General features: G+C 43.8%; 1 protein-coding gene across 1 annotated transcript; it reads right to left on the bottom strand.

Moving 5' to 3' along the window:
• Positions 1–17894: 17894 nt before the first annotated feature.
• LOC132572360 (zinc finger protein 501-like) lies at positions 17895–23045 on the bottom strand. The gene is made up of 3 exons (XM_060239287.1): positions 22949–23045; positions 22146–22403; positions 17895–20383 (listed from the first exon to the last, which is right to left on the bottom strand). The coding sequence occupies exons 2-3, from the start codon at positions 22234–22236 to the stop codon at positions 19206–19208; spliced, it is 1269 nt and encodes a 422-aa protein (XP_060095270.1). The 5' UTR covers positions 22237–22403; positions 22949–23045; the 3' UTR covers positions 17895–19205.
• Between the last annotated feature and the right edge of the window lie 1852 nt (positions 23046–24897).

The following is a 24897-nucleotide window of genomic DNA, read 5'->3' as shown; positions in this document are numbered from 1 at the left end:
GGTAGGAACATGAAACTATCAGATGTGAATTCTGAACGATAAAATGCACCGGAGAACCCAACTGACTTCCTGTGGTAATAGGCATTGCCTATTAAAGATCCAATAAATTAGGTGTCGCTGAGTGTTAAACTGTTGTACTAACTTTCTCCTACTTTCAACCCATAAATTCTTTGTACAATTAGCAATGCATCCATTGAAAAGCTTTAATATTCATCTTTCACAAATGTTTGCAAATGGTTTAAGAGCTGACTATTAAAATTCATACCATTACAAAATGAATTACACACTATACTAAGGATAAACAAATTAAAAGGGGATAAATCAAGATAGGTAAAGGATACAAGGGTACAAAAGCACAAGGTAAGGAATACAGAATGTATAAAAGAGCAAAGTAAGAAGAAAGCAGAGGGCAGCAGCAGTATGTTATTTTAATGAAGCACTTGTCTTCTAACTTCCTGTTTTTACATGTCTGGTTTATGCCTTCAAATGCCTGTGATTGTTTACACATTATCTCTGCCTGTTCCAATGGAACTCAATCCTTTCGAGGGGGTCAACTGTTTTATTTGTATCACCTTCCTCCTTTATATACAAGTGCTTCACCAGCCAGTTTCACTACGCTCAGCACCAGCGCTGCATGTTTCAACCTGCCTGTTATCCACATGTTTTTCTTCTTATTTGCCAAGTCCTACTCATCTAATGCTGGTTACAAGACAATCCAGACATGACCCCATCTTTGCCGACATCAACTGTCTATGTTTACCCAGTTCCTGTACTGTTATGCTAACAAATTCATAGTGGGGGAAAAACTTGTTAATCAATTTTTAATATTAGCCAAATTCTAGGCTTTTCTGTTCCCTTTCTTTCTGTTCCATTTAAATTTTTATTAAATTTTTCAATTATACATAACAAAATCAAAAGAAAAGAAACAGTACTTAACATTTGAAGTATAGAGTATTGCTTTTTAGGAGATCTTATACATATATCATGATTTCTTAAAAGTAAATAAACTTTTCATATAACGGATTATTTGGTATATATTCGTTCTGCAACAAATAATCAGTTACTGAAAACCATGGTCTTATGACTTTATTTTCATAGGTTTCAGGAGAACAGTTTTTCTGTTCCCTTTCAACTGAAGCAATTTCTTCTTTCCCCAAAATGCTCGGCCTTGGTTCCTCCACTTTAATTCTAGCTAGCTCTCAAATTAACTTCTCTAGTAAAGCAGAGGTTTGAAAATGACAGTGTCATGTTCCACTTTGGACTCACTATCTCTAAAGTTCAAGGTTTTAAGTGGCTTCCTTTTATTTTATGTGCAACAGTTTTACTATTGTAAAGGTTGATTTTGAAAGTAGCTTTCAGAACACTTCATTGAGATGCTTTATCTAAAAAAGCAAATTAACCAATATGTTTCCCTTGTAACAGACTGCAGGCTGATTGGCGTTACTTTCTTTAACGCCACGAATTCACCCCAGCAGCCTCGCGCCGCTGGCTCTCAACTTCCTCCTCCACGTGCAAACGCTGGGATAACATTTGACCTATTTACAGGGTTGTTGTAAAAGTTTCTCGAGACACGGATGAGAGAAAAGCAACGAAGTTACCAAATGATGGCAAAGTATCATCACGGTGGGCAAAGTATCATCACCAGTGCGTTAGGAACAGTATCTCAGAGTCTTATCTGCTATTCTGACGTTTATTACTGTTTTTGTTGTTTTAGCCCCGTCTACACAGACTGGCAGTCGCTGGGCCCCAACTTGCGATTCTTTTAATCTGCTAAAAAATATTTCCATGATTTTGCATACTAATTCACCGCCCGTTTTATATTTAGGACTGCTTGCCATTCCGTCCTACTGTCTGATGAAGTATGCTTCTAGCACACGAAAGCTTTACATTCTGAATAAAACTTTGTTGGTCTTGCAACCCGTCATTTTCGAAAGGCCAGCGACTCTTCAGCCATTACCCGGAGGTGGGACAGGGGCGGGCGGGCTCTGATGCCAGGGCATGCAAGCGTTGCAGCGGTTGTTATGACTCATTCCCTCCCCCCCAACCAACTTCCCCCGCGCGATGGGAGGAAAAGCAAATATGTGTCTCCAAAAACCGGAAGTTGCTGCGGCGGTACAAAAGCCTGACCCCCACCTTCTCGTCCCTCCCGCCTTCGCCCCCCTGCTGAATGACTCTCTTCCAGGAGCCGATCTAATCATATAAAAAAGCTCCCTTGTCAATCACGGACCCGGACCCGGACCAAGGTCGCTTCCCCGCCCTTTCAAAACACCTCTCTCCTGGGTTCTCCTTCCCTTCCTGACACTTTCACCCGTCCAATGGGGGCAACTGCAACCCCAAAGAGACAAAGGACGCCCCAGAGCGGGGGCCTCCGGCTGCCCCTGCCTGCGCCCCCCTCCCCATAGCCCCAGACCGCTCCGCCCTCCAACCACACCCATTGCTTACACTTTCCCAAGGAGGGGGTCGGAGCGGACTGCTGCGTTCTCAGCGGGCGGCTCCGCGTCCCGAGGGCGGCCTGGCTGGCGGAGTCTGGAGCCGGATCCAACCCACCCCCCTCCCCTCCTCGGGCGGCCGCAGGGAGAGCTGGAGCCTCGGCCTCCCCGTTTCAGCAGATCCCAATATGGTGGCGGGCAGAGCAGCTGCCGCCGACCGGATGCAGTCGTTGAGTCGGGCCTCGGAACAAAGGGAAAAGAGCGCACGAGGGATCTGCCGGGCTCGAGGATCAGAGCCCTCTGGCGGCCACAGCCCAGGAGACGCCGGCCGCTCGTGTGAAGGAAGGGGGCGCGTCATAATCGTGACACGGGGCAGGCCTTGCAGAGTGCAGAGCCAGCGGCCGCAGAGGAGGGGGTTCCGGTTAGGGAAGGGGCAAGCGTTTGGGTCACCCGAACGTTTATCTTCAGGCCCAAACCTCTTCTAAACCTTGGCTGGAAAACGGTGCGTGCAGAAACAGAAGATAAACACATAAAGGAATATTGTGCTAGAATATTATACTCTTTCTATTACTATTATTGCTAATAGTAATGCTATTATTATTATTATAGTGTTATTAATAGGAATATTATCTTGCCATAGGAAAGTTTATAATCCTAGGCATACCTGTTTGGGTACACATGAGTCATAGAGTTGCCAGCCTCCAAGTGAGGCTTTTACAACTGAACTTCAGCTGGCAAAGATCAGCTCCGCTGGAGGAAATCTCAACACTAATACACTGGATAAACAGCGACACATTCACACATATATAGTATGTATAATCTTTTAACATGCATTCATTATACTTCTTCAATACATTCAACAGATGCCCACTCAAAACCTAAACACTTGGATACAGTTTGTCCCCCCCCCCCCAAAAAAAAAGAGTTGCTTCGCCTAATATGATGTACCCAGGACAAACGCCTCTCCGTTGTAAAGAATGTGTCCAATATCTGGGGTAGAGCTTTCCAGCTTCCAATGTCCAAATAATATCCAATGGCAAAATGATGTATCCAAACAAGAGGATAAGGGACTGTCCATGGTTCCGGTCCTTCCTCAGCCTCTTTCTCTCATAAACTTCTGGAGCCACAGTATGTCTAATGTAAACATGGATCAACGCATGTCAATTACAATCTCTGTTTCCAGCTATCTTTGGCTGCTTTGAAGAGTGGACTCTTTGGAATTGTACCTTGATGAGGCCCCTCCCTTCCCTCCCCAAACCCCGCCCTCTCTCAGCTCCACCCTCAAAGTCTGCAGACGCAGACCTGGCAACCCTAGTCCAGCAGCACCTTGAAGATGAACAAAATTAATTCCCACATAATAAGATTTTGTGGTGCATCTGATGAAATGAGGTCTGACTCGCAGAAGGTTATGCTGGAGTACATTTAGTTTGTTTCTAATATTTCTGGACTCCTCTTTAAACTTGGTACAATGGAGTAATCCTGCCACTGAACACACTGGAACTTATTTCTGCATGAACAGAATGGGACAGTAAAGACCTTTCAAGATGAAGTCAGTATTCAGATGTTGACTTGTCAGATGTTGCCAACTCTGGGTTGAGAAATTCCTGGAGGTTTGGAGACAGCATCTGGGAGGGCGGAGTTAGGGGAGGAACCTCAGGAGTAATATGATGCCATAGAGCAGGGGTCCTCAAACTTTTTAAATAGGGGGCCAGTTCACTGTCCCTCAGACTATTGGAGGGCCGGACTGCCGTTACTGTACAAGGCTGCAGGCCGTCAGTTCTCCATCTTCTTCATCTCTCTCCCTTCCCCACACCACACACCCCGGCCTGGGAACTCACCTCACCTCGGTATCACCTCACACTCTGTCTCGGCCGCCTCAGCCCAGTGCCGGAAGTGTGCGTTACTAACGTGAGTTTAGGTCGAACGTCACTTCCGGTCTGATTTTGCCATAACCCAGTGGGCCGCATAAATGTCCTCAGCGGGCCACATCTGGCCCGCGGGCCATAGTTTGAGGACCCCTGCCATAGAGTCTACTCTCCAAAGCTGCCATTTCCCTCAGGGGAATTGATCTCCATAGTGTGGAAGATTGCAGTGATACTTTGTGTGTATGTATTTTTAACAGGGGTCAAAAAGAAACCTGGCCAATAACAATAAGGCTACTTGTTCCTTGGCATTACCTCGCAGTTTTACAAACATTTTTCTCTCTCTCCTTCCTTGCTTTCTTTTTTGAGAAATGCACATCTAGAAAGAAAAAGACAAAGAAGAGCTGCTAGGCAGTTCTGCCTGCAACAATACAATCACCACAGCAGTTCTGTGGGGATGCCAGCCTCCAGGTGGGGCCTGGGGATCCCCTGAAATTCCAGCTGGTCTCCGGACTAGTTTCCCTGGAGAAAATGGATGCTTTGGAGGGTGGACTCTGTGGCATTGTATCCCACTAAAGTCCCTGTTTTCCCCAGGCTCCACACCTAAATATCATTGCAGGAATTTCCTAAAGTGGATCTGGCAACCTACCCGTCCAGGTGGCCAGGAGGGCTGGCAACCCTATTGTCCTGGCATCTCTCGCCTGGAGACAGAATATTGATGCTTTAAACAGATGGGCAATGCAATCCTTCCCGGGAATAAGCCCCACTGAAGAGACCTACGTAGCATTCTAGGTTGGAGCTTGGAGAGGCAGGGTTTGGGGAGGGGAGGGACCTCAGCACGATCCAATAATAAAGTCCACCCTTCAAAGCAGCCTTTCTCCAAGGGAACTGTCTGATCTCTGTTGCCTGGAGATCAGATGTAACTGCAGCAGATCTCCGGGTCCGACCTTGGGGTTGGCAACCCCCGTTATGTTCTTTACTTCCGTGTCATGAAAAGTGTCACCCTCCCAATTCCAGACATTAAAGCATATATTGGGGCAGGATATTTCCACACACCCCCTCTGTTGGCAGCTCTAGCCATTCCTGGCCAAAGCATAAACCACACTAAACATAGAGCACGCAACACACTCAAATAAAAAGCAGCTCCAATAAAATGGAAGCAAAGAACAATCTCTGCTAAAATCCGTTCGACTTTGTAACGCATGAAACTTAAGAGCAGGGATGGCCAAACTGTGGCTTGGGAGCACATATTGTGTGGCTCTCAAAGCTCCCACTGCACTGTCGACCGGCTTGGAGAAGGCATTTCTCTCTTTAAATCACTTCTCCAAGCCAAGCCACTCGGTAGATTGGGGAATGCATTTAAAGTTGCTTTCTTTCCACCTCCCTCCCGGCTCTCAAATATCTGACGTTCATGACCTGCAGGCTGCAGCTCTCAAATATCTGATGTTTATTCTACGTGCGGCTCTTATGTTAAGCAAAATTGGCCACCCCTGCTTAAGAACGTGATGGTTGCACTAGTGTCCAGCAGATGGCTCTTTATTTCGTCCGCTTTAAATTCGTTAAAGGAGGAGGAGCCGATATTCTCTGACTCCTTGCGCTCTACCGACGAAGGTGGGCTGCGACTTTTATGGTGGGTCGGGCCACGCTGCAGCGGGGGCTTCGCGAAGAGGTTTGTGCCTGCGAAACCCTCTTGGATGCGAGCTTCTTGCCTTCGCACCCTGAAAAATCGAATTCGTCTGCTTCCGACTGGATTCGTTCAGGCTTCTGTAGTTGTAATTCGTGTGAAAAGAGACTCGGGTAAAAGGGAAGGGAAGGACGGAGGGCTTGGAAAAGTATCTACGTCCGATCTTTTAAGGCTCTAGACTGTAGGGTCTTCTTTGTTGTAAATGCCTGAGCAAACTCTGTTTAAGGGGATGGAGGGGTGTTGCCTGGGTAATGAAAGACAGGACTGGAGAATGATGGGGGTGGGGGGCAGGTGAGGTGACACACACTAGGATTTTTTTTGTTCCTTGCTTGCTATTCTTTTAGTGTTGCTTTAGTTATTGCTATTATTCTTTTCCTGGGCTGGCTCTGCAAAGGCTTTCAAACACTAAGAAAATTTCTTGATAACTGAGAGCATAGCTTGCTAATTTTTTTCAGCCACAACCACATGGTAAGGTTAAGTATTTCAAATATCCATGTTGCAGTATGATGGGCCGTAGCTAAGAGAGGTGGTGGTTTGTGTAATCCAGGGGGGGGGGGGTTGGGGGGGGAAGACTTCAGTGTTGCTTTTGTTGGAAGTGAACAGCTTTTGACTCTTTGTTTCTCAGCAACATATAAGGAGAGTGTGATTCTATCTGCTTCTCTTGGACCTCTCAGTAGCTGTGCAGTGATCTGGCCTCTTTGAAAGGTTTTTCAAAAGGAAACTAAGAATGAAGCCTCTCTTGTCATCCACAGGTGCTCTTCTGACCCTGAAAGGCAGCCAAAATGGTGTCACGGTTTCCTATGGAATCCCAGTCCTCTAGGGCCCTGGAGTTTCCTCAGGTATGTAGCTTATTATGATAGTCCTGCTTGGGATGGGGAGGCAGGAAAAAATATGAAAAAATTGGGTCTCAGATTTCACTTTATCCTATAACATGACGAATGTAATGTGGGGCACCAGGCTAAACTTCTGAGGGCTTTAGTATGCTGTAGATTCAGCCTTGGTGTTGATGCTGTTTACCAGTGTCAACATAGATGTGATTAGCTTGCAAATTTAAACCACTTTGAAAGAACTGACTGGGAGGGTTCTTTTCTAGTCGGTAGTGTAACAGGCTACTACTCGGCAGACCAAAGACCCCTCCCGCCCCCCCCCCCCCATTGCAAACAACAAATGAAATTTTTTTGCATTGCTGATGAAATTTGATCTTCGCTTACCAAAACATTGCCAGAGGCTAGAATTTGGGTTACTTAACAGCCATGGAAAGAACCACCCCGGATAGGTATTGAAATGAGATTTGTGTGTGTGTGTAAAATACAGAAATATTGACTAATACCATAACTTTTCCCCTGAACTACTAGTGTTTTTAGTGAGAACAGCAGTGGCATTTTCATTTACTCTGCATGTTTCAGTTGTGTCAGTACCCCCACCAGCTCACTAAGGTATAGAACAAAACTTTTTTAAAAAGTGTTGTGTGTATGTGCTTGTGTGCTTGGAAGCCATGGTGATTTCTGGCAACCCTATTGGGGCCTAGATGTTTTTCAGAGAATTGGCTTGATACAGCTGCCTCTGCCTCCTGGTATTCCTTGGAGGCTTCCCTTTCACGTGCTTTCCAGGATCGGCCCTGCTTAGCTTCTGAGATCTGATGAGATGGGCCTTCCTTGGGTTATCCAGATCAGGGAGCAGAACAAAGGCATTTTGATCATGGCCCCAACCTGGTGGGATGCTCTGTCTAAAGAGGCTCATGCCCTGTGGAGCCTGTTCCACAGGGCTTGTAAGACAGAGTTACTCCTCCAGACATTCTGTTGATGCAGTCTTACTGGCCTACTATCACCTTCTCTAATTGTCATGCCAGAGGGCCAGTGCATTAAATTTCTATAATATTTTTATTTTTGTGTTTCACATTGATGCTGCTAACCGCCCTGAGCCCCAATTGCTGGGGAAGGAGTGTTATAAAAATCTAATGAAGTAAATAATAAAATAAATAAGTTGCTACATCTTTCAGCTGGTCTGTAGTTGTCTTCCCCAAGCTCTGCTGAGATGAGTTAATGGAAGTTGCAAAGGAAAGGGCAAACATGGAAGCAGAACCAGTGGCTATGTGCAGCTGTAATGATTTTACTCACTGCCTGGGCAGCTCCCAGTACCGTTTTTTAGAACCTCAAGGCTGCATTAACCCTTCCTGTCTGCTAGTACTAGATGCAGGAGAGAACAAATCCATTACCGTTTAAGCCACTGCCCTGATTTGTTGGAGTGTCATAGTTCACATACCAAAGCTCCTCCCCATAGTCCTTTGGGGAGGGATGGTGGCTCAGTGGTAGAGCATCAACTTGGTAAGCAGAAGGTCCTAGGTTCAATCCTCAGCATATCCAACTAAAAAGGGTCCAGGCAAATAGGCGTGAAAAACCTCAGCTTGAGACCCTGGAGAGCTGCTGCCAGTCTGAGTAGACAATACTGACTTTGATGGACCAAGGGTCTGATTCAGTATAAGGCAGCTTCATATGTTCATATATACGTTCCTTTTCTTAGGTTCCAGAATTTTTGCCAGAATTGTGATAGTGATTTCCATGATTGTCTAGGACCAAGAATTGTGGCCAAGACATTTAGTTTAGAATTAAATGCATTGGATGTTTGCAGATTGTGTTTCGGGACATGGCTGCATATTTCACTGAGCAAGAGTTGGCCTTGTTGGATGGTCAAGAAAAAGCCCTGTACTGGGATGTTGTGCGAAAGAACTACAAGCTCATGACTTCACTGGGTGAGTATCCTACTTGCCAAAACCTTGTTGACTGAAAGTGTGGGCTTCTTAGATGTTCCCAGACTTTTCTTAACAAATTAATGTGTCCCCTTCTGTCTTTAAAATAAGATGTGGTCTCCTGATCTCTTGGGGTCAGATAATAGCTGTTATTAATCTTGTTCTGTGGCCCCCTTATTTCTGACTGTTTGGCAGGCCTTTTAACCAATGTTGTTTTTTGCTTAGTTCTACCATACGGACTCATCAAGTAATATTCAGGAGGGCATTTTAATGAAGTGAGTAGAACTGGAACAGAATGCAACAGTCCAAGATGGCGCCTTTATAGTGGAGTAGAATTGTTGCCTACGGCAGTGATTACTCTAGGTATTATCCTGCTTTACTGCATTGTCTTCTACCTTTGTAATTCCACTTCCTATGTTGATTATAGTATACCTGAGAGCAGTACAGAGAGAGTGATGTTTATGGACACTGACCAGTGTTCAAAACAGCACCAAGACTGGGAAAAATTTTGTCTCTCAGAAGTGAAAATGTGGTATCTATTTGATATGCTAGTGCAGGGGTGGCTAAACTGTGGCTTGAGAGCCACATGTGGCTTTTTCACACGTATTGTGTGGCCCTCAAAGCCCCCACCAGTCATTGGCTTGGAGAAGGCATTTGTCTCTTTAAAACACTTCTCCAAGCCAGCCAACACCTCATATTTTTCTATGCAGCTCTTAGGTTAAGCAAGTTTGGCCACCCCTGCGCTAGTGCTTCTCAATTGGCTGTGTAGGTTCTGGCAGACTGCTGCTGCCACACCCTCAGACCCAGATTGATTAAGACCATTGTACACATGTAGGAGAGAAGACTGTAAAGGAACTATGCCTTCTGCATATGTGCATGTGACCATGGCAGAAGTGAGACCATCTGAAGGACGGCATCCTCTTTACTCATGCACCAGTTTGAATCTCCCAGCTGAGAAGGCGAGATCAGATGCCAGGATCTATAAGTTCTAAGTCAATTTAGCAACTTTTCTCTGTTTCATTTCTGAGTCTGCACCCTAGTCCTGTAATCTTTATTTACTCTAGAGTTTTGCCAGCATAATAAAAGCTTGTTTTAGTTAAGAGAAAGCAATTGCCTTAGTTCCTACCTATGGACCTTGCTGTGGCTCACATTATAAAAGTAGCACATGCCCCCCCACTCCCCGGCAACACACTAGTGAGGCAGACGGATCAGGAGGTGGTGGTGGTCCGCCAAAGGGAAAGGCTCTGCACACTACTTGAGAGAAGGTTGGGGAGCAGCAAGGGATTCCTGCTGGGGAAAGTGGGTTTCTGTCACCAAAATGTCTTCCTCTCTAGCTTCTGAAGAGGGCTGCACCTCTCTTGCTTGCTGAAGGGCTGTTTGCTTGAGCACAGGGGTGAGGGTGGCTTTTTGGGCGCTGGGGGGTGGAAATGTCATATAAATTCACCTTAGGCAGTATGTTGTTCACGCTATATTTTAGTTCTGTGTTATGCCATTATTCATTGGTGATTGTTTCAGAGGGGAGCCATGTTGATCTGCAGTACAACAGCTGCATTTGAACCCAGTAGCAGCTTAGAGACCAACAAGATTTGGTGGGGATATTGCTTTTATTCTGTCACCTGCCTTGAGCCTCAGTAAGAGCAGCAGGCTATAAATAAAAGGAAATAAGTAGCATAAAATAAATTGTTCTTAAAGCTGGAGACAGGTAAGAAACAATGAGAAAGGGACATCCTGAACTCTTCCACTGAAATCAAAAGGATTTAAATGGGTGTCTCTTTGAAGCTGCCGTATACTGAGTCAGACCCTTGCTTAGGTCAGTATTGTCAGCAATAGCTCTCCATGGTTTCAGGCAGAGGTTTACATGTAACTTACTACTTGATCTTTTTAACTGGAGATACTGTGAATTGAACCTGGGTCCTTCTGCAGGCAGAACAGATGCTCTACCCTTGAGTCTCAGATTCCTCCCCAAACCACATCTTCAAAAACCTCCCTTGTCCATTATAACTAGGTTGCCAGGTCCTACCTGGTCTCCAAGGGGGCTCCTGGGTCCTTCCTGGGATCTTCTGCCATGTGCTCAAAGTGATGACATCACCTAGAAGTGATATCATCACGTCGCCAACATTGGGACTGATGCTCTAGTCTTTGGGCAATCAAAACCATAGAGTTTCCCCAAAAACTAGAATGTCATAATGTTGCCGCTCAGGGGTGACATCACTTGCAGGCGATGTCATTGAGTTGGAGACGTCACCCAATGATGTCCTTGTTCAGGGGTGGGGCTTCCAGATGGCCAGATCAAAGCCCTGAAAATGGAGAGAACCCTTCTGAGACCTAAGGGTTGGGAGTCCTAATGATAACAGTGTTTTGAGATAGCGAATGATTTGCTCCATTTTTTGCAAATACCATTGACCACTCACATACAATAATTCTTTGCCATTCCTTTACAGGCTGTGGACTGTCTGTGGCCGCTCCACCCGCTGCTGATGCCAGCACACAGGTGCAGTTTCTTGATGTGTGTACTCAGACTGTCTCAAGAGAAGAGGTTGCCAAGAGAGTGTAGCAGATGGAATGGGCCCAGTTCCAAGCAAGTAAGTGAACTTTGACCTGTATTGAGTGGTTGCTGGGAGCATGTCCAAGAAACAAAGAATTGCAGAAGAGCAAGCCCATATATAAATGCAAAATACTTTAAAAATATAGAGTAAAATACTCAAACTTATTCCTGGCCTTATGGATTCATCCCTCACCCCCAAGTTTATGTACATTTCGAAAGCAGAAATATTAAAAATCAGAGCTTTTTTTTGAGCAGGAACTCACAGGAACAGAGTTCTGGCTGGCTTGACATCAGGGGGTATGGCCTAATATTGAAACGAGTTCCTGCTGGGCCTTTTCTACCCAAAAAGCCCTGGTAAAAATAGTGCATGTATAAATAAATACAAAATACCCCTTCATTTACAAAGTATGAATAAAAGGCCAAAAGCATTTTGACTATTGTCTTCCACAATGGTTATAAAATATATAACGCACAAAGATAAAACATCACCAAAATGCATAATAAAGAAAGGGCTACAGCAGGCCTGTAGCTATTGTTAAAACCTCATCCTGGAAGCTTACATATTGTAAAGCAAGTTGCCACAACAGGAGAGGGGAAAAAAAGATTGGCAACTGCAAATAAATTGGTATGTAATTCCAAAAAAAGAGAGAAAATTAAAATGTAAACATCATCACATGTATATACATATACGGAAAATGTGTTTGAGAGAGAGATCCCAACTGGCCAATTGACCATATTAGTTCGGCCAAAAAATCCCCCATGTAAACATTTGTTTTCAAACCCCAAGTTTCACAAAAATGCTAAAACAGCCATGTGTTGATATAGCGCTCATAATAACCTCATCACGAACACCTGTGGTAGCTGTAGATAACCACAATACTGAGTAAATTAACAGCGCATACAACGTAAACTAAGAACAATCACATTGTTTTATAATGGCACTGTTTTCATCTTTTATTCACACTTTGTAAATAGAGGGGTATTTTGTATTTATTTATACATGCACTATTTTTACCAGGGCTTTTTGGGTAGAAAAAGCCCAGCAGGAACTCATCTGTATATTAAGCCACACCCCCTGATGCCACCATTTAGCACCACAAAGATATTAGAATGCCACCATCCGATCTAATCCCTCATTCAAACCCATGGGAGCCATAGTCTTGAGGGTAAAAATCTAAAACTCCTCTCTCTTCCTAAGCTGCTGGTAAAGCTGAAATCCTGAGACTGAGGCTTTCTCAATTACCCAGAATTGAAGTTCCTGCCAGTATGTTTTGCAGCAGAGAAGTGTTTCACCAGAGGTGCTGAAATCTTGCCAGTTTTAATGCAGCTTTTAAATTCTATAATCCTCATTCTAACTGATCTTGCAGTCATACATACCTATGTAAGTTTTAGTCTACAAGGAAATTGCATGGCATCTGTTACTTCTCTAATGTTACCATTCTTGAATTTTTTTATATATATCTCCTAGTACACAAAGAGTTTTCAAAGAATTAATCTTCAAACAATTCTGGAAGCATGTAACATGTATGTTGGGAGAACTCATGCATTCCCTTGTCAGATCTCTCATGTTGAGCCAGGGATTTTAACTTGCGCTGAAGCTGAGAGGGTTGTTGGCCATGAATGATGCTAATTCATGCATGTACTCACTGTGATTTTTTTCCTCTCACACAGCAAGGGATTACTTGACCTGAAAAGGAGGTCTGCAAACTGTGATTGTTCAGTTTGTTGAACTGCTGATTCACGGGCACCCATGAAAGGTCTCACTACTTTCCCCCACACACACATAGTGAAGTGGATTATGTACTCGGAAAATGAATCTCATAAGCTTTGGCATGAATTTGGGAGACAACATTGACTCATAAGAACTTCTGCATGCAGGCCGAAGCATAACATTCAACACAGTTCTACATTGTCAATAGTTCCTTGTTCCAGCATTTCGTAGTTAATATTAACAGTAGTATGTAGTTCTTGGTGTTGTATAAAATCTTGAATTTTGTGTTGATACTTTTTTTGCCATTTTAATATTTTCATTTTTCTATTTATAAATTACTGGACAGGACCCTATGTGCTCTGTTTGCCAGCCATAGATAATTTTACTTAGTTTTGTTTTACAGGGGTTCTTCCCCTACACGCTCTGTGGGCTAACCCCCAAAATGGTATCTGGCTGTATTTCCTTCCGGTAAGAAGTGTTTTTAATACACTTCCTCCTGCCCCCCAAGATCTTCCCTTGCTATTTCCTATTCCAAAGAACATTATCTTCAAGAAGGCCTCTTAATTGGCAAATAGTCTGAAGGAGGGGATTTTCTTCAGTCTCCCTGTCTGTGCTGTGTCTACCTTCTTGACTTCTAGAGAGTAAACTCACTTCCACCACAAATTGCAAAGAGATGCTGTGGAGCTAATCTGGGCCAGGATATTCTGATTCTATTTTTGGCACTGTAGCTTTCACAATAATCTTAAAGCTAGTGGCCAATTTTAAAAATCCTTCCTTTGATTACTGAAAAAGTACCCTTGCTACAAAAAGGTGGATGGACAGACAAACCCTTTTATTAATCTGCAGTGCAAACTATGCATATTATTCTACAACCAGTTGTTCAAGAGGGCATTTCTATATCCATAGTAAAGCTATATATTAATTGTGAACAGTACTCCCTCTAAGCTGTGGAATCTTGTGAGCAAAAGTTCTATTTCATGAGCTACTGGCATTAAAATTATGAGTGAGCGATTTGGCTACTGCATAAATTAGTTTGCTCTGGAGCCATCTTTTCTTAGCTAAGACAAAAATGTGTGAGCCAGAGGCTAAAAAACTATGAGCTAGCTCACACTAACTCAGTTTAGAGGGAACTGATTGTGAATGGTTCAGAGAGGTGCTTATAAAGGGAGAGGGACTGTGTATAGGGTGTATACTCTGTATATATTATCTTGCTATCGCTGCATTATTTTCTACTTACGTGCTAGCATTTTGCTCCTTTATATTTAATGATGTAATACATTTTCTGCTTTGTATCTGCATTCTGTATCATATCTGATACCTGCTTGTTTCAGATTTCTGTAGTCTTAGTACATTGTGTCTCATGCTGTTGGCATCAATTTACACTGCATAATCTCTCTTGAATTATGCTTGTCACAGATGGGCAGACAGCCATGCCCATTCTTTTTATATTATAGATTTACTTCATTTAGAATCATAAGAGTTGGAAGGGACCTCCAGGGTCATTTAGTCCAACCCCCTGCACAATGCAGGAAATTTATACCCCCTTTCTCTCCCCAGTGCCTTTTAAAGCATTCTTTCCCCTCAGCATTTTACTTTCACAATAACCCTCACTTAGGCTGAGAGGGCGTGACTGGCCCACAGTCACTTAGCAAGCCTCTGTGGCAGGAGGAGGATTTGAACCTGTCTCTTACAATCATCCTGAAGCTGGTGGCTGTTTTTTTTTTCCTTTCCTGATGAGTTATATCTGCCACAACTGGAGCTTCCATTGCAAATAGAATGAGGGATGGACAGTGGTTCTGGTGATAATCCGGGTCAGGCTTTTCTGATAACCTTTGTTTTTGGCACTACAACTCCCATCACTATCTGGAAGCTGGTGGCCAGTTTCTCAATGACTAGCTTTATTTTTTCTTTTGGGTTTTTTTTTTGGCTGAAATTGTGATGTTCACAGGCACAGAGCTGAGCTGCTACTGGATCTGACACTGCTTGCAGTGTTCTCCATTCTTTAACAAAAAATGGTTCCTCTACAACTTGCGGTCTTACCTGTGGGTTTGGGATGTATAGATTACAGCACTTGCATTTGGGGGAAGGTACTGCAAACAGCATCTCGTGGAAAAAATATCAGCAAGGCCTAAATGCCATCCAAGAAGCCATGAGAGGACAGAACTGATGGGAATACATGGTAGGCTTTATTTTAACAATGGTTGAGATAAATTTGTGCTGGTTTACAAGGTGTATCAGTTTGAAGTCAAATTGGGGCATTTATCTTGTGTAAGTAATCTTCAGATTATCCTGTACTCTTGACAAATCCCCCTCTTTCAGCTGAAATTTGGTGTCCATAAAGTTAAAAAAAAAAGTTGTAAATAAGTGATTTGGGCCATGATTCTTCATTGTTTCCTTCTTCCCAGAATGCCAGTACTGTAATATAATGTCAGCAGAAATTAAACCTGTGGGTGTAGCCACGGGGAGGGCTGTGCATGGCTCACATTGGACAAGGGCCCTTTTAAGCTCTACACACACCCTACCTACTCCCTTCAAGCTGAAACAGTTGAGAACCTCAACTGCCACTGCTTTGGTTCTAGGCTTGACTCTGAAAGGCCCAGAATACCCTCCCCTCTCCAGCAACTCCCTCTTTGGTCAGGGTACATGGTTCAGAACATCTTGCAGCTAATAGATCTCTAGTTTTTGTTGTCTAGATCAAAAAAGAGTATGTTAGTTGCAGCAAAAGAATCCAGAGTTTTCAGCTCTTCAGAAACTTAACATCATTAATTTTTGTGCATCTTCAGTCCACTTTGTGTTATCTAACAAAGAATTCGATCAATAAAATGGCAGTTGGTGTTACCTGAGGAAAAAGCAGGTGAGGTACGGCAGGCGACCTGAAGAAAATGGAACAGTGTGAGACTCTGCTTTTGGCAAGGAAGCTGCCCTCTGCATAACGTTTGGACTTGTGTTTGTTCTGGCTCGGGTTGCTTTGCCCTTGCCAAGCATTGCTGAAGGATTTCATGGTGATATCAGAGAAGATTAAATTAATCCTTATGGATCTTGGGGGATCTTCTTCGTGGTCCCTGTGCAGTCCCACACTTGGGTTGACCATAGCTTTTGCAGACTTATCCTTGAAAGAGCAGCTTCTGTGAAAGCTCTCTCAGCCCCACCTGCCTTGCAGGGTGTTTTTTTTTGACAGAGACTAAATGGAAAGAATTCTGAAGAGATTTTTGTAGTTACGAGGTGGAAACGCTGAGGTAAAAAAGTGGATAAAGCGCAACGAGGTCCATTCAGGGCGGCGGTAAAGAAGGATAAATCTGCAAAAGCTATGGTCAACCCAAGTGTGTGATTGCACAGGTGACCACTCGAAGATCATCAGTTACAGGTAAGCAACCTGTTTTCTGCCTCCATTGGATGCACTTTTTCTCTGGGGAACAGAGGTGGTGCTGGAGATCTGTCTTGAACTTTCACCCATGTCAAGTGACATAAGGCTACTAGCAGCTGTTTTTGTCTCTGTGGAACAGCTGTTATACTTCATCCCCAGCTCTGTAGGTGTAGTCCTCTTCATGACTGGATTTGGATTTATGATGAGCTTGGCCCTCCAGGATGTTGTGATCAGCTGTTTAGCTGCTAAAAAAATCTAAGGACATGACTACTTATTGGACAGTTTATACAGAGGGGAATAATTTTGCATTTCACTGTCTTCACGTTGGCTCTCCTAGACGCTGACTTTTTGCACTGTGAATTCGTTCCTTAGTCTTTTCTGAAACCAACTTTCAGGCAGTTATGAGGTACATGTCGATATTACTGCTCCTTGCTGGCTCTTCAAAATGTTACATTCCCATCAGGGGGGAAAGTAGGCTGCGTAGAAAATGTTAACTTTTATTTAAGAGGACACTGATGAGCAATAGTAACACCATTTTGATAGACTCTGCAGAGCACTGCAGGCAGTTAACATTAAGTTGGGTCTACTCTGCACCCAACTTTGTTATTTTTAATACAGCAAGAGACATTTAATTTTCCGGGGTGGGGGGGGGGAATACTGAACACAGAGGAACTAATGGTCTCTGTGTTTCAATAAATAAAAAGGTTATATTCTGGCTTGCTGACTTGTAACTAGATGATGTAACATGAGAATAGAATGACCCCATGTATGAAAATATGCTGAAAACTGAAGCTATTGTTCTCTGGTAGATGTGTTCTCTCACCACAGTGCCACTTGCTCGCTAAGCACAAGAAAAGATAAGAGAACAAAGGTAACTTTTGAGGGGCCCAAAATAAGAATGGAAGAAATATGTGCTTGTTATTTGAAGCTATAAGGTGCATGTTTATTTTTGTGTACGTTTGTTTGTTTGTGTGTATGCCTGGAAGTCATGGCAACTTCTGGCAACGGGCATGGAGGATGTTCACAGAAGTGGTTTGATACTGCTTGCCTCCTGGCCCAGGTATTGTCCCATCCAAGTATCTGCCAGTCAGCCCTGCTTAGCTTCCAAGATCTGACCAGACTGGGCTTGCAGGTCAGAGCTAATGTGCATGCTTGCAAAGTTGTTTATTGCATACTATAAAAGCTAACACCATAATGTTTTCAGTGGACCCCCTTGGCAATTCTTCTGCTGGGGTCTGCTTTTATTCAAATAAAAGTTTTGCTGTGTTCGGAAGGAATCTCTCCTGATGTGTTTTTATTGAAGTGGAGCACCCTAGGTGAACAAACCTTTTGGCTTACAGCGCCAAACATGAGCTAAAACACTTTTGAAATCAAATCACTCTTGTACTGAAGTCTGCTAATTGCCATCTCTAAGTGCCATCTCTCCTCCCCCTCCCCCCGCCACATGGTTCAGTCTTAAAGGGGCAATGGCATATAAACATAAAAATGTACATCAGCTATTACACTGTCTTCTTGAACAGCCAAATATGAGATGTAAAGGATCCAGGCAGAGAGAACAAAAAAGACAAATTTATTAAATAGTGTGACAATGGATGAAGTAAAAGAACAGTTACAACATAAGGCACATTAACACAGGGTGTACCATGGGGGAGAGAGAGAAAAATCAACTGACTGGAAAAGAAGTTCACAAGTGTTACTATCCAGCTGGATTCCAGTCCCTGCTTCAATACCTGATGGAGACCAGAAGAGACTCACCATAGCTAGTGTTGCCAATTCCAGCCTGGGAAATTCCTGGAATATGTAGAAGTTGGATGCCATAGTGTGCTCTCTAAAATTGCCTCGAGATTAACTGATCTCTGTAGTCTAGAGATCAGTTGTGATTCTGGGAGAACTTCAGGCTTCACCTGGAGATTGGCAGCCCAACCACAACCTTGGGGTAAGGGATCAGCTCCCTTCAAAAGCAGCCTCACTCTCAGTTTCAGGGAGTAAACACCCTTCCTCCTTGTGCAGGGCCTTATGTGCTTTTTTGTCAAAAGGCCTTCCTCTTCACTGGCAAATAATCCAGGGATTCCAATCCTAGGTTGGGAAATATCGGGGGATTTGGGGGCTGAAGCCTGGGGAAGGAACTTCAAGCAATCCAGTGAAACCTGCTGTAGGAGAGGCAGCACAGCCTGGAAAGGAATTGTTTGAGACTCTTAAAGCTGTTCTGCTCCCATTTGGTTTTGCTCAACTGTTAACCAGCTTTAGTACTAGAGATTTATCAGTGTGCGATGACCTTATCACCAATCTGTGTTGCACTCTGGCACCCCGTGCCTTCCCCTGCTCCCCTCCTTTCTACTCTCTTATTTTGCTCCTTGTCACAATAATAGTTTTAAACAGAACAAAATATACTTAATTTGCATAACTTGTTCTGAGATAGTGTGTTTTTTTCCTTTGTAGATAATTTGAATTTACTATACTTATCTGACAGGCAATTCTGAAAATGACTATCCCCTCAAAAAGGTCATAAAATTATATACAGTAATTCAAAAAGTCTTGACTTGTACACGAATTTAAAACTTTCTCCCATCTCCTGATGACACATGTAGAAAGAAGGACCCTTTCTTCCTTTCAGGTAAACAGAGTACTACAGATCACTCCCCTACTCTGCCAAGCCCATTTATTCATCAGGATTTCCCAAAACTAGATCCTTCTCTATTAGACTTTGCATACATAGTTTGTTGTTTTGAGTTTACATCTGTTTCAGCCATTCTTTCTTGCGAATAAATCTGATATTCAACTAAGCCTTCCTAGAATATGGATCCTATTTCCAGATAATGAGCCACAAGAAATTTGTTAAGGACGAACATCAGTGGCTGCTGTTTTCATTCAGAACTTGAAAGTGACGCATCTCGTTCTCGTTCATGGAGTTTTCGATGCTTAATAAGGTTTGAACTCACGCTGAAACTTCTTCCGCATTCATGGCACTCATAAGGCTTCTCCCCCGTGTGGACTCTCTGGTGTGTAATAAGATGTGAATTGTTACGGAAGGTTTTCCCACACTCAGCACAGACATAAGGCTTCTCCCCCGTGTGGACTCTCTGGTGTCCAACAAGTACTGAGCTGTAAGAAAAACTTTTTCCACACTCAGGACACTTGTAAGGTTTTTCTCCTGTGTGGATCCTCAGATGTGTAACCAAGTGTGAATTTGTATTGAATTTTTTCCCACACTCACTGCATTTATATGGTTTTTCCCCTGTATGAATTCTCTGGTGAATAATGAGATCTGCACTCCGACAGAAGTTTTTGCCACACTCTAGGCACTGATAGGGTTTTTCAGTCATGTGGATTCTCTGATGACTTAGAAGACCTGATTTCACACTGAAGCTTTCAGGACAGTCAGGGCACTGATAAGGCTTCTCCCCTGTGTGAATTCTCTGATGCATAATAAGAGTAGAACGCCTGCTAAAGCTTTTCCAGCAATCCTGACATTTATAGGGCTTCTCACCTGTGTGGGTCCGCTGGTGTGTTATAAGAGTTGAACTCCTGCTGAAACTATTTCCGCAGTCCAAGCATTTGTAAGGCCGTTCTCCTGTGTGTGCCCTTTGGTGCATTATAAGATTGGAGCTGCGGCTGAAAGTCTTCCCACAGTCACTGCATTTGAACGGTGGCTCCGTTGAGTGGGTCCTCTGGTGCCTAGTGAAATTTAATATTTGGTTGAAGCTTCTCCCACAGTGAGGGCAGATGTAGGGCTTCTCTTTTGTATGGCTTTTTTGATGTGCAATGAGGTGGGTGCTCTGAACAAAACTTTTCTCACACTTGGTACAGGCAAAAGGTCTGTCTCCCGAGTGGAGCTTCTGGTGCCGAACAAGGTCAGAACGGCGACAAAATGTCTTCCCACAATCAGTGCATGTGTTTTTTCTCTTGAGTATATGTTCTCCTGACACTCCAGTTTTGCTTAGTTCCAAAAGGCCCTTCAAGCGGGGGGAATACCTGGCCTTGCCTTCCTCCATGAGGTCTTGCTGTTTAACTTCTTTGCCTGGGGTCAACATTTCATCCACATCTAAAAGAATAGAATTCAGACACAGGACATTATTTTCCCAGTATCTTGAACGGGAATTATTACGTCAAATGGTACAACATTTGTTTGAGATTGGATTATAATTCAGGTGTATGGGCACATAGCAGTGAGATTATGTTAATGTTCTTGAGAGCAAGTGAATGGGACTGTATCCAAGATGGGTTGCTCAGTGGTAGAGCATCTGCTTTGCATGCAGAAGGTTTCAGGTTCAATCCCTGTAATTAAAAGGATTCAGTAGTAAGTGATGCGAAAAAAACTCACCCTGAGACCCTGAATATAATAGAGACCAATGGTCTAATTCAGTATATGGTAGGTTCATGATTTTATATATTTGCTGACACCACAGATTTTCTATCCAAAACTATAATGCAAATAGTTCACCCATAAGCTTGTAAAGAGAGGATAGAAAAAGAGTTACTGTATAACTATCCTGAGACGTGATTGTGTATACAACAGAGTTTAAAAGGTGTTAAAGGGAAACTAATTTATGTCAACTGATGTTTAGTAAATACACTTAAAGACATGTCTTTAAAAACACTTATAAACTGTTTTTATTATTAGCTTTCGCAGCTTGATCTCTGTGCTTAGAAAAAGCACAATAGAGCTTTTCTATCTCGCATGAAGAAAGCCAGCATGCCAGGGGGGAAAACTGGTAGGCTAGAACCATTCATCCTGCTCTGCTGGCTTTTTAGGTGCCTAAACACAAACCAGCTGCACCCACACAGACTGGTTTCTCAGACAGCAAGTCATCATCCAGCATGACAAACCACTTTTGAAACAGATGAGTTTCAAGGCAGTTTATGACATGACAGAGCCCCCCTGTTCAAAAAAATAAATATTATTTCTGTTGTAAATATGCAGCTTCTTTCGTTAGCAAAAGGTTTCATTTTGGATCCTAGCCAACACATTTGCTGTATGAGAACAATTCAAACACCTGGTCTTCTGCTAGCATTCTGAATTATTAGAAACCCAGGAAGGTTGAACTAAATGCTTTTTGCAAAAGTATGAATGAGCTTTTAGGTAATTTGCCCACACAGTGCTAAAAACTGGCTTTACACAGTAATGCCATGTTAGCCTATGGGGGGTTGGCATTTGAATGTCAATGGTGGCAGCATTGAATTGCATCAAACAGTCTGCAATTCATTTAGGCTGAATATTATTCATGCAGGTGGCCTTTGGGACCATCACCACAGCTAAGTCCTCACCTACTTCCCATGGCCTTTGTGAAGAAAAAAACAAAAACACCAGCACCTGCCATCCTGGGGCAGCAGGGGTGGGTAAAAATGACAATTGCCTTAATAGTTAATCATGTTTTTACACAGAGAGAGCATAAATAAGCCAGGTACATTTATCGTTCTAAAGAGCCAACCCCTGCAGCAGATGGTACACGTAGCTAAGGAAACTGGGAACCACGGCTCCTTCCTAACACTCCATATGGATACACATAGATCCACTTCTAGCTCGGTACTGTCGACTCTGGACAGCTCTGCGAGGTTTCAGGGAGAGAGGGGGCTTCCCCACGTCCCTAATGTTTCAGCTGTCTGGATATGTCACCTCTTAACGCTCTTCTACCTGCGACGCTTGCATGTTACAACCAAGCCATGGTCCCTCCCTCTGTAGGGATGCGGCTCCCCCTACAGAGTATCCTCGAAGCGCCCCGGCTTCCTCACCTAAAACGTTTGTTCCAGTTAATGGCTGCCGCGGCGGAGGGGAGGAAGGAAAAATAGCCTGCACCAGTTCTCACCTCGGTCGGGCATCGTGTATGCGGCAGGAAGCCCAGCGCCACTGCTTCCTGCCTCGCTTTCAGAAGGGCAGGCAGCGGATCCAGCTACCATTCAGTGTCCATTCCAGACTTTTGAGCGTAGGATTTCTAAAGCTCGGCCGTAGGACTCAGTAGCCGAATAGGGTAGAGAGGGACTCGATGGTCTTCCTTCCTTGTTGGGAAATAAACGGAGCCCTCTGCTGGTCGCAGACGAGCTGTATAATCTTGTGCTGCAAAAGTCTGATTCGACAGGAGAAAAATAGTTGCCAAGCAAAAGGCAGTGAGGCATTGGAAGGTTAGGTCGGACTTTGGGCAGGTATTGGTTCTCTCCCGTGTTAATAGGGTTACCGTATTTTGAAAAGCAAAAACGAGGACAGATTTCCCGACTGAGTACTTCAAACCAGCGCTAACTAAAGTTCATTTTACAAAGCTCATTTTAAATACCCTACTATTAAACTGTGATAATTACCAATTAGGAATAACCTTCCAACTCAAAAAGAGGACATTTTCATTAGTTTATTAAAAGAGCCCAAAAGAGGACAAACATCAAAAAGAGAGGATATGTCCTCTAAAAAAAGAGGGGGGGGGCATCTCTTACTACTGTGTAACACTGTAGACAAAGCCTAGTGTATCCCTGAAGTGGAATGAGATGGGGAAATCCTGATCTATCTGAAGGGCTGGCATCATTTTGCAGGTGGAGCATATTATTATTTAAATACAGTCTCATATTTAAAGCACAACCAACTATCCAAGTTCTATACAGGTATTTTAAAAGTAAAACTAACCATATAGCGCATTTCATCAAGGCCAACCAAAATAATGGTAGTGTGCAAGCTTTGAGTTCTCTGAAACTTTTGTTCAGGCTTAGAGTTGTCAGCTTCCAGGTGGGGCCTGGAAATCTCCCACTTTACAACTGATCTCCAGCTGGCAGAGATCAGCTCCCTGGAAAAAATGGCTGCTTTGAAGGGTGAATTCTATGGCATTGCACCACGTTGAGGCCCCTCCCCTCCCCAAACCTCGCCGTCTCCCAGATCCATCCTCAAAGTCTCCAGGTATTTTCCAATACAGACCTGGCAACCCTATTCGGGCTAGATGATTTTTTAAAAAGCCATTTAAAGGTAGGGTTGCCATGCCAGGTCTGTGTTGGAAAATAGCTGGAGACTTTGGGGGTGGGTCTGGGAGAGGGCGGAGTTTGGGGAGGGGAGGGGCCTCAGCATGCTGTGATGCCATAGAATCCATCCCTCAAAGCAGCCCTTTTCTCCGGGGGTTGAATTATCACTCACACACAAAAAGTGTAAACAAACACTTAGTGCACACGTCGTCAGTCTTCTCTCAGTGCTGTTTTAACTGGAGCCACAGTACAAAGAATTCAATCACAGATCAACGGGTACATGCTCAAGTCTCTGGTACCGGCTCTCCAGACCCCACCTGGAGGCTGGCAACTCTAATTAAAGGGGAGAGGATAGAGGTTCTAGGCCTGGGTCTTAAACCTTTAATTTTGCATCCTGTGTGAAATGATAAAATAGGTTTGACCAAAAGAGTACTAGGTGGTGCTGCTGTTGGGTTGCACCTTAGACATTCCAGGCAGAAGAAGTCAGTGTAGTATAGCAGTTGGAGTGCTGGGCAAGAATCTGGGAGACCAAAGTAGAGAACTCTTTTCAGCCACAGAAGCTTGCTGGATAATATTGGGCCAGTCACACACTCAAACACATTTGTTGTGAAGATAAAATGGAAGGAGGAAGAATGATATTTTGAGTCCCTTTTGGGAATAAAAAATTGACTGAAATATCCAAATAAGAGGGAAAGTGGCCACTTCCAATTGCGCCACCAGTATTTAATGCGTGCAAGCAGAAATCTAGCACATCAAGAAGGAAACTTCTAGCTACCCTGACCTGGACAGCTGAAGCAAGCCCAGTCTCACCAGATCTCACCCTGGTGAGTACTTGGATGGGAGATCTCCTACTAGGAATACCGGGATGCAGATGCAGATGTTAGCAAGTCACCTCTCTGAACATCCAAACCCCGCTAGGGGTTGCCAAAAATCTACCATGACATCCAGGCATTCACGCACACACTTAAATACAAAAAAAGAAGGAAACTTCTAGTCCAGACCTCTTCCTAAACAGATGCATTTCGATGTTTTCCTTAATTGCATGGATTTTTGTTTAGGCACTGGAAAAAAGGCAGCCCGCCCCACAGCTGTCTGAAGTACAGGCCGCAGCATTTGATTTCCTAATTTTGCTGTCTACACAGAAAGCAGCACAGAGAGTGGACATCTGTGCAATCAGGATGCACAGAGGTTCCATTTTGGTACTGTTCTAATTCTACAATGCCCATACCAGTATATACCCCTTCAACTTGTCCCATGCTGAAGAATGCCTTCCAGAATTTAGAAACCTTCAGATAGCACCCAGGGCTTTGTAGAAAAAAACCACCAGGAACTCATTTGCATATCAGGCCACAACCTGACATCACCATTGTTTCACATAGGGCTTTTTGTAGAAAAAGCTCAGCAGGACCTTATTTGCATATTAGGCCACACCCCCTGGCGCCAAGCCAGCCGGAATTACGTTCCTGGGTGTTCCTGCTCAAAAAAGCCCTGATAGCACCATCCAGAATTTAGAACCATCTATATGGATGCAGGAGAGTAGAGCTGCCAACCTCTGGGTGGTTGCTGGAAATCCCCTGGGATTATACTTGATCTCCAGGCAACAGAGATCAGTTGACCTGGAGA

The sequence above is a fragment of the Heteronotia binoei genome, chromosome 5 (assembly GCF_032191835.1).
Source record: "Heteronotia binoei isolate CCM8104 ecotype False Entrance Well chromosome 5, APGP_CSIRO_Hbin_v1, whole genome shotgun sequence".
Classification (NCBI taxonomy): domain Eukaryota; kingdom Metazoa; phylum Chordata; class Lepidosauria; order Squamata; family Gekkonidae; genus Heteronotia; species Heteronotia binoei.
This window is presented reverse-complemented; position numbering and strand designations above follow the sequence as displayed.

Bases quoted from the DNA above. Each gene is read 5' to 3' on its own strand.
- LOC132572360 (XM_060239287.1), bottom strand. From the start codon at position 22,236: ATGGTAGCTGGATCCGCTGCCTGCCCTTCTGAAAGCGAGGCAGGAAGC. The intron at 20,384-22,145 runs GTGAGAACTGGT...CTATTCTTTTAG, and splicing joins ATACACGATGCCCGACCGAG to ATGTGGATGAAATGTTGACC.